Here is a 13,526-nt window from a genome sequence, read left to right as displayed (position 1 = left end):
CGCGGCGCTCCAGAGCGCCCCCGGCCGCCCGGAGGACCGCCCTGCACACACACGGCACAGCCGTGCGCGCTGGCGGGGCCGGACACACTCACCTGGGGAGGGCACAGCCCCCGTGCTCCTCACTGAGGGGCTGCATCGCTCCCGGTTCCAGAGAGCTGGACGAACCGGGCCAGGATGCTCTACTCAGAAATTCCCCACCCCACAGCCCCCCCACTTTATTTGCACAAATCATCCCCACCCCAAGACCCCCGTAACTATTGGAGCCCTCCACGCCATAGGAGCCAGTCTCCAAGGACCTCCTCACACACACCTAACAGGACCCTCAACCCACAGTACAGGGTGCCCAAGCAGGGCACCAACCCCACAGGACCCACAGGCCAGCACTGCCAAGAGGAATCCCCACTTTATTTGCATGTGGTGGTCCAATATTTACAATTCGGGGGGTCACTAACCCCCTACTGCAGAAGCAGAACCCCCTGAGGGTCCCCCACACTGGAGGGGCATAGGAAAATCCCATAGACGCAGGAGGAGCCTGCCTGGGCCCCACAGCCTGCCATGGTCCCACCAGGACCCTGCTCAGCATCAAGAGAAGAGGCTAACAGGGCAAAGTTGGATCCCTCAGTCCTGGGGGTCCCTTCACCCATGTCTCTACAGAATTCATGGGAAATCCTTTTCCAGCAGTCTAAAGATGCCCTGTTGGCCCCAACAGTTGCCCTCGGTGGGCTCAAGGGGAGTGATGGGCCACAATGGTCCCTGGCTTGCCACATGCGGGATCCAGGTGGATGTTGGGGTGGTTCAGGGTCATTACTGAGGTCTCCAGGGTCAGCAGTGGGATCTCTAGTCCATACAGGGGTCTTCGGAATCAGTCACAGGATTTCTAGTCAGTCCCAGGGTGTCTCTCAGGTCACCAGCAGGTCCCCATCTAATCACTTTCCCACAAGGATGTAGAACGCCATGAGAAGACAGGACACAGACACAGCCACGTGCAGGCGGGTACCAATCACAGCAGCTGCAGGTGGGACAGAATGGGGTGAGGCCCCATGTCCCCATCCCAGATCCATCCTGATTCCCCATAAGCCCATCCCAGACCCCATGTTCCCATTCCCAGTCCCTGTGTCCCCATCCCAGACCCCAAAACCCACATCCCAGATCTCTGTGTCCCCATTCCAGAACCCAGCGTCCCCACCCTAGACCCAATGGCCCTGTCCCAGACCTGACCCCAGTGATCCTAGGATCCCCATCCTGTACCCCTGTGTTACAAGTGCCGCCATCCCAGTGTTCCCAGCACCCCCGCACCATACCCCAGTGTCCCCAGTGCCCCTCACCCTTGTGGCAGACTCCCCAGATCCCCCTGCGCTCAGACAGGAGCCAGGTGCGCAGTCGGGGCACCTTCCGCAGATATGCACAAGTGCAAACCAGCAGCAGCCCGAACACCAGGAGCCCGTCCAGAGAGTAAACTGTGGGGAGGGAGGCCGAGGAGGAGTCAGGAGCACTTCAGGTCCCTGCCTAACCCCTCTCCAAAGGGACCCGCACATTCTGTGTGAACAACCTGCCATCTCTGCCCCATGAGGGGATGTAGACTTCCTGAAAAGGGACACAGACTTCCCAGTATCCGCACCGAAGGCACTCAGAACTCCCAGCACCCCGCCCCCAAAGGGACACAGTCTCCCAGTCGCTTCCCAAAAGCTCCTGCCAGTACCTTCCCCACGTCAGCCGCATCACCCCCGCCGATATGTAGGAGCTCCCCTTACGGTGCCCCATCAGCCCCCCCCGCCTTCGGAACCCCTCAAACCCCCCGTTGGTCTTTGAGGCCACGGACCCGCTCGGACCCGCCCGGACTCCCCGGCCGCTCCATTCCCCAGTTCCCACCACCAGTCATGGCGGCCTCTGGACCCTCCCGTCCGCCCACAACCCCTCGTTCCCCCGTTCCCACCATTGCTTATGCGGGCCCCCGGTTGTCCCCCCTCGGTCCCCCTTGACCCCCATGCCCCCCGTTCCCACCGTTGGTCATGGCGCCCCCAGACCCCCCCGAAGCCCCGCGGCGCCAACGCGACAGCGGAAGAGGGCAACAGGCGCGGCCAGCCGAGCGCCGATCCGCCTGACGCGAATCCAGAGGAGCAGGCGGCCTCAATCGAGCGCCTATTGGGGGAGGTGCGTGTGCAGCACCAGTATCGCCCGCGTGTCTGCCCAGCAACACCAGTAAAGCCGGGCGCTGCCAACGCCCGGTCCACCCAGGAGCTGCCTGTGCGCTCAGCCGTGTGTGACCAGTCCCCATCTCAGTCCCCCAGTAAATCCTCAATATTCCCAGTAATCCCCCCAGTCCTCCCAGCAACACACAAGTGCTTCCAATAACCCCTCAATGCAAGCAGACCCCAGTGACTGCCGGGTTCCCCAGCAACTTGCAGTCTCCCCATAACCTTCCAGTTCCTTGTGCTCATTCAAGCCCCCGGTAAGCCCCAGTCCTCCAAATACTTCCGTGCAACCAGTCCCCATGGCAATGACCCAGTAACCCACCAGTACTTCCAGTAACCCGCAGTCCTCCCAGTGTCCCGGTACTATTCCAGAAATGATGAGGAATGCAGGGAGAGTAAGGACTTGAAGGTTATGGGGACATCCAGTACGATGATGACATCTCAACCCCAGTGGTGTCGGGAACTCCAAGGGTGAAGGGGACAAAGGGACAGCAGGACACCAGGGGTGATGGGAACCTTGGAGTGAGGGAGACCCCAGAGACAATAGAGACCCTGAAGGTGACAGGGACCCCAAGAAGTAATGAGAACCTTGAGGGATTGTGAACACCCCAGGGGTGATGGGGACCCCAGGGGACAATGGAGCCTCAGAGGTGACAGGCACCTGATGGGTGGTGGGTACCCCAGGGATAATGAGGACCCTAAGGAGTGATGGGAAGTTGTGGGGACCACAGGGTGGCCTGGGACAGGGAATTTGCACATAAGGACCCTGAGGGTGATGGAGTCAGCATGTGAGGACTCTGGGCTGTGCCAGCACAAGACCACAGAGGCTGGGGGACACAGGGGCTGGTGTACAGCATCTTAACCCTGTACTGGTACATGACTCCTCCCCATCCCCCAGCGACCCTGTCCCAGGTTGCCCCATCCTTTGTGGTGATCCCATCCCCAGTGACCCTTTCCCACTGGTGACTGCATGCTTCTGGTGACCCCATGCTTCTGGTGACCCATCCCTTGGTGCTCCCATCCCCTGCTGATCCCCTACCACTCTAGAAGGTGACAGGAGTGATGTTCTCTCCCTGGACCTGGCCCCTGATGGCCACAGGAGCATTACTCAGCCTAAGAAGGTGCCCAACCTGATATGGGAGTTCTGTAGCCACTGGGACCTTCACTGGGAGCTACTTTTCAGCCACAGCAGGTGAGCATGGGAATGGGCCTATCTCCAGCTGAGTGGCCGGGTGGGATGGCCAGTTGAAACTTGTCCATCCCCACAGGGGCATCCTGCCTTGGCACAGGGCCGAGCTCCTGCATGTGCTGGAGAACTGGCAGCTGAGGCAGGGAGGAGCTGCAGGGGCCCCCATCTGACCTGGAGCAGCAGCTGAAGAAGTGCCACCAGAGACTTGAGGAGGTCTGTGATGTCCCTTTGTCCATGTCTGTCTGTCCCAGCCTCCATTCCTATATCCAGGCCAGCTCTCCTGCCTTCACCTCACCATCATCCATCCATTCATCCGCCTATGTGTCCATACATACTAACATTCATCCATCCATCATCCATCCATCCATCCATCCATCCATCCATCCATCCATCCATCCATCCATCCATCCATCCACCCTCCACATGTCCATCCAGCTATGTATCCATGCCTTTCCTGGAGACAGCTAAGTGCTGATTGGGCTGTTGGGAAGCTGGGCTGAATAATGTCCAGAGAACTTGAGGAGTGGCCAAAGGAAGCTAGAGAGAGTGGACATGGGTCAAGGGATGGCCAGCAGTGACCAGGTCATGGTGACAGCTGAGGGAATACCCGTGTCAGGAGACAGCCGGGTCATGGGGAAGTCTGGGGGAATCCCAACCAGACCCCATGGCTGCCCCTCCTGCAGTATGAGTGGGAGGTGGGTGGGCCAGAGCTGGACCCTCATCCTGAGTTCCTGCAGGTGCAGGACAGCCTGCAGAAGATGAAGCTGGCAGAGGCAGGTGCCCGACACATGTGAGCCAAAGCCAACCCAGCAGAGCTCCCTGAGTCCCCTGGCACACACTGGGCTGCCCCCCTCCTCAGCACATCCCAGCACTGTGAACAGCACCTGACACTGCCATTCTGAGTGAGCTTGTGGTTGAGGGTAAGTACCGGAGCCTGGTGTCCCTATGCCAGTGAGAACCAGGGTGCCAGGGCTGGAAGGAGCTGGTAAAACCAGGGCAGTGCCAGGGGTGATATGGGGGATCCAGGCAACACTCTCCCCTGACCTGCACCTGCCTGGCTCCATGAACCAGAGAACAACCAAATAAAGTCTTTTATCTGGTTTTCTTGCTGGAAATGGGACAGAGACAGGGGTGGGGTGGCATTGCCTTGAGCTGATGGTGTATGGTGGGGATGAAGGGTGGTCATGGTGGCCACTGGCTCATTTCGCCGATGGTGCCACCAGCCCAGCTGCAACTGGTGTCCATCCAAGGCCTTCCGCCATCCCCTGGTGGCACAGAGCCTTCCTCACTCCTTCAGTTTCCCTCTCCTTGTCCTCTGTCTTCTCCTTATGTTTTTCCCCATTTCCACAGTTATGCGTGTTTCACCCCTGCCCTTTCCACCTGCAGCTGCAGTCCACTGGGAGGGATAAAGAGACACTGGTTTGAATAAATCTCATACCAACAGCCCCAGGCTGACAGCACCACCCTAGGCACCAAGGCAGGGAACAGGCCATTTTTCTGGGGAATCTGCACCTCCCCCAGATTGCTCCCTGCACTCCTTGCCTGCTCCCTGCCTGCTCTCTGCCTGCAACCTGCCTGCACCCTGCCTGTTCCCTGCCTTCTCACCCCATCCTGATTAGCCCCTTCCCATGAGGATGAATCTCTTCTCCACCCTGCCAGGTGTAGCAATGCAGGATGTGCCCAGCTCACTCCAGTCCAGCTCAGACGGACCACAGTGGCTGCGCCATCATTGGCTCATAGCCTGGGAGAGCCTTGGCACCATCCTGGCTCTGTCCTGGCACCATCCTGGCACTGTCCTGGTGCTGTCCTGCTGTGCATGGCCAGGGCGACGATGGGTCGTTCTGCTTGGCCCATGCTTACATGGCACTAGAGACGGAGCCTCCGGCAAGAACTGTGCTAGGCTGTGCTGCGCTGCAGTGCCACACCACACCAAGCTGCATCACCTCCTGCTGTTATGCGCCAGGCCATGCTGTGACACATCTATACCGTACCATGCCATTCCATGCCATATCACATAGTTCCATCCTGCACCACACGATGCCATGCCATGCCGTGCCATGCCATGCCATGCCGTGCCATGCCGTGCCATGCCATGCCAAGCCAAGCCAAGCCAAGCCAAGCCAAGCCAAGCCAAGCCAAGCCAAGCCAAGCCAAGCCAAGCCAAGCCAAGCCACACTGTGCATTCCATGTCACCTACCCCATACCATACAGTGCCATGCCGTGCTGTGCCATGCAGTGCTACTCCATGCTATTCCATGCCATTCCATGCCATGCCAGACAGCGTCGTGCCGTGTCATTCCGTTCCGTGCAGTGCCGTGCAGCGCAGCAGCTGGCGGGCCGTCCAGCGGGGCGGGGCAGGGGTTGGGGCAGGTGTTGCTCACCCTGCTCCTCCCTCCGCTCAAGTCCAGACCCGTCCGTTCCCCGGCAGAGCACAGCCGGCAGTGGCGGCGGGCGGCTCAGGTAAGGGATTCTCCCTCCCCGCCGGGACTCCCAGGACCTCCTCCCTGCCTCTGGCCGCCCAGTGCGACGTGGAGCGGGTTGGGGAAGCTGAGGCACGGCCAGGCGACGGCACTAGAAAAGCGGTGTGAACCCCTTTCCACCCGCCCCACTGCCCCCCTTTCACTCCTTCCCCAAAGGTTTGGGGGTCTTGGGGCGCTGGGAACCCCCTTTTCCTAGGCCGGCGTCGCTCCCACCCCGGGATCCGCCGCCAGCCCAGACGGAAAAGAAAGGAAAACTGCGAGAGGTGTCCAGCGAAAGCAGCTGAGGGGGGAGCGAGGGGACCCCGGCCTCCCCCCTCACCGCACCCCGACCACCTTTAACCCCTTCGAGGGTGTCACCCTACCCCCGCCTCGCGTTGTCCTCACCCTTTATTTATGGTAGGACCTACAAGAAGGCAAAGCAAACATAGCCTCGCCTCTTCCCCGCCGCCATCGTGGCACGCCTGGTGTGACATGAGGGAATTTGGGGGTGCAGGGTGGGGGGCACCCATGGGTGCAGCCCGGTTGGCGGCGTGGGGACGAGCTGTGTCCCCACTGTTGCCCGCAGGATCCCGGCGCGGCATGGGGGAGGCGAGTGACATGGACAGCAGGATCATGCTGAACTCGGGTGAGAAGGGAGTTTGGGGGTGAGGGAGGTTTTGGGATGCCCCTGTCGCCCATGGGTGTTCTGATTGACGTGCCCCTCCTTCCCAGGCAGAGAACGGAGCACTTCGGTGCATGGGGGCACTCTGGGGACACATGAGCTGCCATGGAGAAAGCTTTGGGGAAATGAAGGCATGGAGGAATGGAGGCTTTCTCTGCGTTTGGGGAGGCACCACAAGTGTAGTGGAGGGTGCTCTGGACAGGATTTGACTCAGACGGGTTTGGCCTGGGATGGCTGAGTCAGACTGAAACCTTCCTCCTCGTGCCCCCCCCCTGCCACCCCCCCTCCGCCCCCAGCAGGGACGTCACACGTGTCCCGGGAGGGCTGAAGCACCCATTGTGCTGCTGGGGGAATTTAATGCATACCCTGGGGGATTGGAGGACCCATGGGTGCTGCTGGAGGAGAGGTTCCTGGATACCCTGGAGGGGTTGAAACAACGAGTGCTGCTGGGTGGGGGAAACAGGTGTTCCAGGGGAGTCAGTACACCCACGGATGCTGCTGGGGGGGAAGGGAGGCACAGCTGCTTTGGGGCAGCTGGAGTACCCATGGGTGCTGCTGGGAGGGTCATGGCTACTTTTTCCTCCCCCTGTGGTGGAGGGAAACTAAGGCAGGGAGGCTGTGAGGTGGCGGGGGGGGTGGTGCTTGGGTGCTCCCATCCCTCCAGGTGTCCATGTGTCTGTTCTAGGCCCTGACAGCCTGGTGTCCCCACCGAAGGAGCGGGTGCAGGCAGAGCGCCGGCAGCAGCAGGCGCTGGAGGCCCGGCTTGATGGCTGCATCCAGGAGCTGCGGCGGCTGTGCCTGCGTGAGGCGGTGAGCAGGGCACAGGGATCCCCTGCCCACCCTCACATGTTGCCATGGCTCTGCTCAGTGTCCCTGTGCCGTCCTCAGGAGCTGACAGGGACCCTGCCCCGTGAGTACCCCCTGAAAGTGGGTGAGAAGCCCCCCAAGGTCCGTCGCAGGATCGGGGCTGCGTTCAAGCTGGATGAGATCGTCATTCTGCATGGGGTGGTGAGGCAGTCCCAGGGGTGCAAAGGTGGTGGAGACCCATCCTCTCCCTTCCCCTCACATCCCCTGTTGAAGCTGCCTGGTGGTCGCCTGGAAATGCTGCCATCTCCATCCCATGGGTGGTGGTTGGGTACCAAGTGCTATAGGTGGGAGGGGCAGGGGTGTGCTTTCAAGCATTATGGATAGTGTTGGGGTGCTGAGATGCCCCAGTGAAGGGAAATGTTTGGTTTCTGAATGCAATGGTTGGTGTTGGGGTGCCCAGGAGATGGGACAAGGTAGGGTTCCAAGCATGATGAGTGGTGTTGGGGTGTTGAGTTAATGGGGTTATCATGGAGTCCTAAACATAATGTGTGGAGTTGGGATGCCAAAGTGATGGTTGTGATGGGGTCTCAGGTGTATTGGGGTGCCCAAATTATGGGAGGAGGTGGGTTCCAAATGTTATGGGTAGTGGTGGGGTCTTGAGCATGATGGGTGGTATTGGGTTCCAAGAGTGGTGCTGGCTGTTTGGATTCCAGATGAGATGCTGGATGGGATTGGGATCCCAAGTGCTGTGGGTGGTGTTGGGGTGTTAAGCACAATGAGGGGCGTGGGGGTGTCAAGGTGTGTTTCTGAGTGTGTCCCCTGGCCCCAGGACCCCCTGGAACGGGAGCGGGCTCTGCAGCTGCAGATTGCTGAGGCCTCTCGCCGGCTCTGCCACGAGGAGAACATTGGCCGGCAGGTGCGGAAGAGGCGGCAGACTGCGGCGCTCCGGGAAGAGCAGAAGCTGCGGGACCTGGAGCAGGTTCTGAGCCAGCGGCAGCTCCTGGCAGGGCAGCAGGACACCAGTACTGCTGAGGGTGAGCCCCCTGAGCTCCCCAGATGGTGGGGGGATGCTGGCAGAACAGGGAGGCAGAACGGGGTGCTGCTTGGTTGGGTGTCCCTGGGAAATACACCTGAAGTACCCTGTGAATGCACCCCACGGAATGCAGCCCAGTCCTTCATCCCAAGTGCATACACTCCTCTAGATGCACCCCAATATACCATCCACAATGCCTGCACCCCAATTCCCATCCCTGGTGAGTGCACCTCCCTGGATGCACCCCAACTTTCCATCCTCTGTGAATACAACCCAGTTCTACACCCCCAATGAATGCGCCCCCACAAAATGCCCCCCAGCATAACATTCCTGGTGAATGCACCCCAATTCCCTATCCCTGCTGAACATATCCTTTGGATGCCCCCTGGAAGGCCATCCCTGGTACATACACCTTAATACGTTCTCACTGTTAATGCACCCTGTTCAAGGTACCCCAATACTTCATCTCTGGTGGCTGTATCCTTGTGAGTGCACCCCAAAACTTTGTCTCCAGTGCATGCACCCTAACATACCATCCCTTGTGGATGTACCCCCTTGAACACACCCCAAAACTTTATCCCCAGTGCAATAAGCCATTTCTGGTATATGTAACCCCTGAAGGTACCCCAAAACTCCATCCATAGTGCAGGCACCCCGATAAACCATCCCCAGTAATACCCCCCTGAATCCACCCCAGTACTTCACCTCCATTGGCTGCACCCCCCCCAAATGTACTTCAACCCTTCATCCATGCCGCTTGCACCCCATAACTACCAAATCATCCATCCTCAGCACCTGCACCCAAAGGGGGGCAGGATATGGCCCAGCTGCTGTGTCCACATTCCAGTGGTGGCCATCCAAGGGGATCCCCATTTTCTCCGTCCCTGTCCCCTCCAAGGACCAGGGCCATGGTGGCGGCATCTCCTTCCCTGTTGGTGGCCCCAGCCTGCCCGTCTCGGGCAGGCTGGGATCTGCACACAGCTTGGTAAAGCCGGCCTGGCCGGTACCACTGCTGTCCCAGAGCGTGTTGGGACAGGTGGCGTGGGAGAGGGGAGCGGAGGCCCGCAGGGACGTGCTGGGTGGTGGTGGGGCCGTGGGAGCACTTTGGCACCCGGAGGCGGCCCTGGCTCTGTTCTCACAGGGCCCTGCCCCACAGAGCTCAATGCCTCCGACGAGAGCTCCATGTCTGACACCAGCCTGCTGGAGGAGGGTGAGGGGGCTGTGGGGACCAGGGAGGACCCTGGTGTGTTCCTCCCATTCCAACCCTTCCTGTGTCCCCTCTATCCCTGCTCTCCCTGTGTCCTCTCCATCCCATTCCACTGCTATGTGTCCCCTCCATGCCATTCCCCTATGTATATCTTCCATCCCAACCCCCCACATCTCCCCTCCATGTCAACCATCCACCTATTTCTTCCATCCCAACCCTCTATCTCTCCTGCAGAGGACACACAGCCACCAGGACCTGCTGCACCGCAAAGGTCCCCATCTTCCAAGGACCCCACTAAGGAGGAGGAGTTGGGGTTTCTGATGCCCCCCCCCAGTCCCTGGCAGGAGGCCAGTCTGGACAGACCCTACGAGAGGGCCAAAAATCCCAGCATCAACCCTGAGGATGGGGAAAACCAGAGCTCCCAATGCTGTCTTGGGTCCCTGATGGCTGCCCCTGCCAGCTCCTTGGCCCCCAGCAGCCCTGACTCTGCAGGCTCCCCAGTGTCCAGGACAGGGGATCCTACCCACCGGTTTGTCCCCATCCGGACTCTGGTGCTGTGCCGGCAGGCAGGTTCCAGTGCTCCCAGCACCCCAGAGCCATCAGGACGGCAAGAACAGACCCAGTCTCTGAGGTATGTCCTGAGCATGGGGAGGTTAGACAAGTGCTTCTGTAAGGGAGGATAGAAATAACCCTGTGGAGAGGGGGATGGAGATAATCCCATATGGAGAATGGAGCACAATCTCCAGGGGCAGAGGAGGGAAGGAGGATGGGAATAACCCTGTGAAGATGATGGAGCTCAGCTCATGGGGAGGATGTTGGAAATAAGCCCATAGGAAGGATGGAGGTAGTCCCACTGGCAGTAAAATGAAGCTGATCCTGTGGGAAGGATGGGAGTAATCCTGTGGGAGAGGATGAAGAGAATCTCATGGAGATGATGGAGCAAACCCATGGGGAGGAGGATGGAGATAATCCCATGGAGAAGATAATGGAGAAAACATCAAGGGAAGTGTGGAACTAATTGTATGGAGAGGATGGAGAAAATCTTACAGGGAGAGCAGACATAATCCCATGGGGAGAGGATGGAACCAACCCCATGGAGATGATGGAGCTCAATCATTGGGAGGATGGACACAATATTATGGGAAGGGTGGAGATTATCTCAGAGACAGGATGAAGGTAATCCTGTGGGGATGTTGGAGAAAACCCTGTGGGGAGGATGGACAGAAATCCATTGGGAGGAGATTGGAGATAATCCCATAGAGAGGATGGAAGTAACCCTATGGAGATGATGGAGGTCAGCCCTGTGGGGAGGATGAACTAATCCCTTGGGAGGAGGCTGGAGACTGCCCCAGAGGGAGGCTGGAGCTAATCCCATGGGAGGAGGCTAGATGTCTCCCCACAGGGCGGCTGCACCCCACACCCATGGGCACACTTCTCCCAGGGATTGCCCTGGCTTTGGGGAAGGGGAAGGGTCCTCCCGCAGCCACAATGTCTTGCCTGCAGGGTGGACCCATGCTGGCAGCCAGCTGAGCCACGGGGCCGCAGCACCACACCCCGTCGGCGCCCCACCTACTACACAGTCACTGTGCCCACCTCCTGCATCCTGACCCCTGGCCCTGTGTGCTGCTCTGGCTCCGATGACAGCATCTCCGACCTCTCCAGCATCTCCCACACAACCTCACCGGGCAGCAGCAGCCCTGACGTGTCCTTTGCAGTTCCGCTGCCCCTTGCCGAGCCTGGTTACTACCCTCGGGGTGCCCTCCGGCTCCTGCCTCCTGCTGGCCCCCTGACTTTCCTGTATGAGCAGGATCTGGCCCCGCTGCGGTACCAGCGTCTGGTGCCCTCACGTAGCCGCATTGTGCGCACGCCCTCGCTCAAGGACTATGCACCTGCTGGGGCCCGTGGGCTCTCCAAGGCTGCCGTCACCGAGGAGCTCAAGTCGTGGCACCAACGCGCCCGGCTGAGGGGTGCCCGGCCCCACTCCCTCGACCGGCAAGGGGCTTTCCCGAGACCCCGTGGTGGCACCACCAGGGACATGCCTGTTGCTCATGGAATCCTGTCACTGGTTCAGGTAGGACATGGGCTCTGGCTGGGAGTGGTCATGTGGGAGAAGGGAGACCCCCTGGGTGCTGTCCCGCAGGTGACATGAGTTGTCACTCTGAGGTAGTGTAGGGATGTGTGGTTCTGGTGGGGTCCCATGAAGATTTCTAGAACAAGAGTGAAGTCCTGAGGGGGTTCAAGGGGTCCTGTGAGGGTTGTTGGGACGTGACTGGGATCCCAGAAGGAACCCTGGGGCAGGACCATGCTCTCAGGAGAGTCCTGAGGAGAGGATCAAGGTCTTGTAAGATCCTCTGGGGCAGGATCAGGACCCTCTGAGGGTCCTCTGAGCAGGTCTAAGGTCCCATAGGTTGAGTCTGGAGGGTCCCTGATGGTCCCTGGGGCAGGACCAGGGTCCTGAGTGGGTCTCCATGGGTAGATTAGGGTCCCAGAGGGGTCCCTGGGAGGTCCCTGGGGCAGGACTAGGTTCCTTAGGAGGTCCAATGGCCAGGAGCGGGGTCTTCTGTTCTTGGGAACAGAAGCAAGGTCTTTCACGTCCTTCAGGGCAGGATGAGGACCTTCTGAGGGTTCCATGGGCAGGTTTGGAGACGCATGTGAGTCCAAGAAGCAGAACCAGGACCCCCTGGGGCAGGATTTGGGTCCCATGTGAGTCACTGGGGTTGGGCCAGGACCTTAACAGGGACTTTGGACCAGGACTGGGGTTCCATGTAGGTCCCTACTTTCTCCTGAAGATCCTAAGGGCAAGACTGGGAGGCTATGGGGAGTCTTGTGGTAGAACTGGGAAAGACCAGAACCTCAACGGGGTTAGTAGGGCAAGACTGGGGTCCCACAAGAGTCCCATGGGAAGGACCAGGACTTCAAGGGGGTCCCTAGGGCAGGATCCATGTGGGTCCCTCGTGTCACACCCAGGTTCCCACAAGCAGGGCTCATGTGGGTCCTTGGGGCAGCACTGGGGTGTCCTTGAGTGGGGAAGGATCCCTGCAGACATTTCAGTGGCCAGCTCCCCCTGTCTACCTGGAAGTCTCGCTAGGACAAATGCACCCATGGCACAGGTGGGACACATGCCGGGCAAGTGGGGACCTGTCGCCATGCCCCCACAACTCCCTCAGCCCAACCTTGGTGCCAGGATGTGCCCCCAAACAAGGTGGGGTGCCAACACCCACAGGGTCTTTGTCCCCCCAGGGTCCCCCGGTGCAGGTGCTGCGACGCTCAGCAGCCGGCGTGCCCGAGCAGGTCTATCTGCCCGAGAACAGCGAGATTGTCACACAAGTGTGAGTGCCCACACCCCCACCGAGGGTCGGGGGCACGTCCTGGCTGGCCCAGGGATGGCGGAGATGTCTCATGCCTCCCCACCCCGCCGTGGGAGCAGGAGAGGGAGCCACAGCAGGGTGGCAGGGGCTGGCCCTCACCTTGTGTTCCCTCACTGGCACTGCAATGCTGATAGGGACACTGTGATAGGGACACTGTGATCCCAGTGCTTATGGTGACCTTGGTGTCACCACGACCCTGAATTTGAAGTTCTGATTCTAATAAAGGTGGTTTTTGGGATACGTCACTCTCAAGATGTGTCACCTCTATCTCACCTCTGAGATCGCCCATCCCTGGGTCCAGTTGGCATTGTCAGGATAGGATCCACAGATCTGGGGTCTGGCTGTGCTTGAGGTGGTAATGGGGTGACCCCAGTGTCAAGAGGGTGCCCCAGATCCAGCTGTGCACCCCTGGCACCCACCAGGCTGGGAAGTGAGCAAGGAGTAGAAGCGAAGAATGGAATGGAGGTGAGAGGTAAAGGGTTGGGGTGCAGGAGAGTAGACAGGAAGGGTGCAGGGGAGGGGGTGCAAGGATGGGTGAAGGGATGGGGTACAGGGGTAGGGAAATAAGGTGTTCAGGGAAAGGATGGGG

General features: G+C 59.6%; 3 protein-coding genes across 9 annotated transcripts; 2 read left to right on the top strand and 1 right to left on the bottom strand.

The window, feature by feature from the left end:
- Nucleotides 1-384: 384 nt before the first annotated feature.
- Nucleotides 385-2,130, bottom strand: TMEM167B (transmembrane protein 167B). Its single transcript, XM_063418170.1, has 3 exons — nucleotides 2,002-2,130; nucleotides 1,326-1,457; nucleotides 385-1,009 (listed from the first exon to the last, which is right to left on the bottom strand). The coding sequence occupies exons 1-3, from the start codon at nucleotides 2,009-2,011 to the stop codon at nucleotides 927-929; spliced, it is 225 nt and encodes a 74-aa protein (XP_063274240.1). The 5' UTR covers nucleotides 2,012-2,130; the 3' UTR covers nucleotides 385-926.
- On the top strand, nucleotides 2,010-4,874 carry LOC134561576 (actin-associated protein FAM107A-like). The gene is given in 6 exon segments (XM_063418709.1): nucleotides 2,010-2,049; nucleotides 2,192-2,287; nucleotides 3,240-3,384; nucleotides 3,461-3,520; nucleotides 3,522-3,594; nucleotides 4,065-4,874. Coding segments are annotated over 6 exon segments (525 nt in total). The 3' UTR covers nucleotides 4,176-4,874.
- Nucleotides 4,875-5,752: 878 nt separating this feature from the next.
- On the top strand, nucleotides 5,753-13,195 carry LOC134561376 (innate immunity activator protein-like). 7 transcript variants are annotated; one of them, XM_063418319.1, is made up of 10 exons: nucleotides 5,753-5,841; nucleotides 6,427-6,486; nucleotides 6,573-6,653; nucleotides 7,208-7,332; nucleotides 7,411-7,530; nucleotides 8,159-8,363; nucleotides 9,519-9,572; nucleotides 9,804-10,200; nucleotides 11,073-11,640; nucleotides 12,810-13,195. In XM_063418319.1, exons 2-10 carry the CDS (start codon nucleotides 6,441-6,443, stop codon nucleotides 12,900-12,902), a joined length of 1,689 nt encoding a protein of 562 aa, XP_063274389.1. In that variant the 5' UTR covers nucleotides 5,753-5,841; nucleotides 6,427-6,440; the 3' UTR covers nucleotides 12,903-13,195. The 7 variants fall into 7 exon arrangements, with proteins under 7 accessions (XP_063274389.1, XP_063274388.1, XP_063274391.1 ...); XM_063418318.1 differs by having other exon boundaries at nucleotides 9,504-9,572; XM_063418321.1 differs by lacking the exon at nucleotides 12,810-13,195 and adding an exon at nucleotides 12,171-12,801 and having other exon boundaries at nucleotides 9,504-9,572.
- The last annotated feature ends 331 nt before the right edge of the window (nucleotides 13,196-13,526 follow it).

The sequence above is a fragment of the Prinia subflava genome, chromosome 23 (genome assembly GCF_021018805.1).
Source record: "Prinia subflava isolate CZ2003 ecotype Zambia chromosome 23, Cam_Psub_1.2, whole genome shotgun sequence".
NCBI lineage: Eukaryota > Metazoa > Chordata > Aves > Passeriformes > Cisticolidae > Prinia > Prinia subflava.
This window is presented reverse-complemented; position numbering and strand designations above follow the sequence as displayed.

Bases quoted from the DNA above. Each gene is read 5' to 3' on its own strand.
- TMEM167B (XM_063418170.1), bottom strand. The intron at 1,010-1,325 runs GTGAGGGGCACT...TCCCACCTGCAG, and splicing joins CTGGGGAGTCTGCCACAAGG to CTGCTGTGATTGGTACCCGC.
- LOC134561376 (XM_063418318.1), top strand. From the start codon at position 6,441: ATGGGGGAGGCGAGTGACATGGACAGCAGGATCATGCTGAACTCGG. The intron at 8,364-9,503 runs GTGAGCCCCCTG...CTGTTCTCACAG, and splicing joins GGACACCAGTACTGCTGAGG to GGCCCTGCCCCACAGAGCTC. The intron at 11,641-12,809 runs GTAGGACATGGG...TTGTCCCCCCAG, and splicing joins GAATCCTGTCACTGGTTCAG to GGTCCCCCGGTGCAGGTGCT.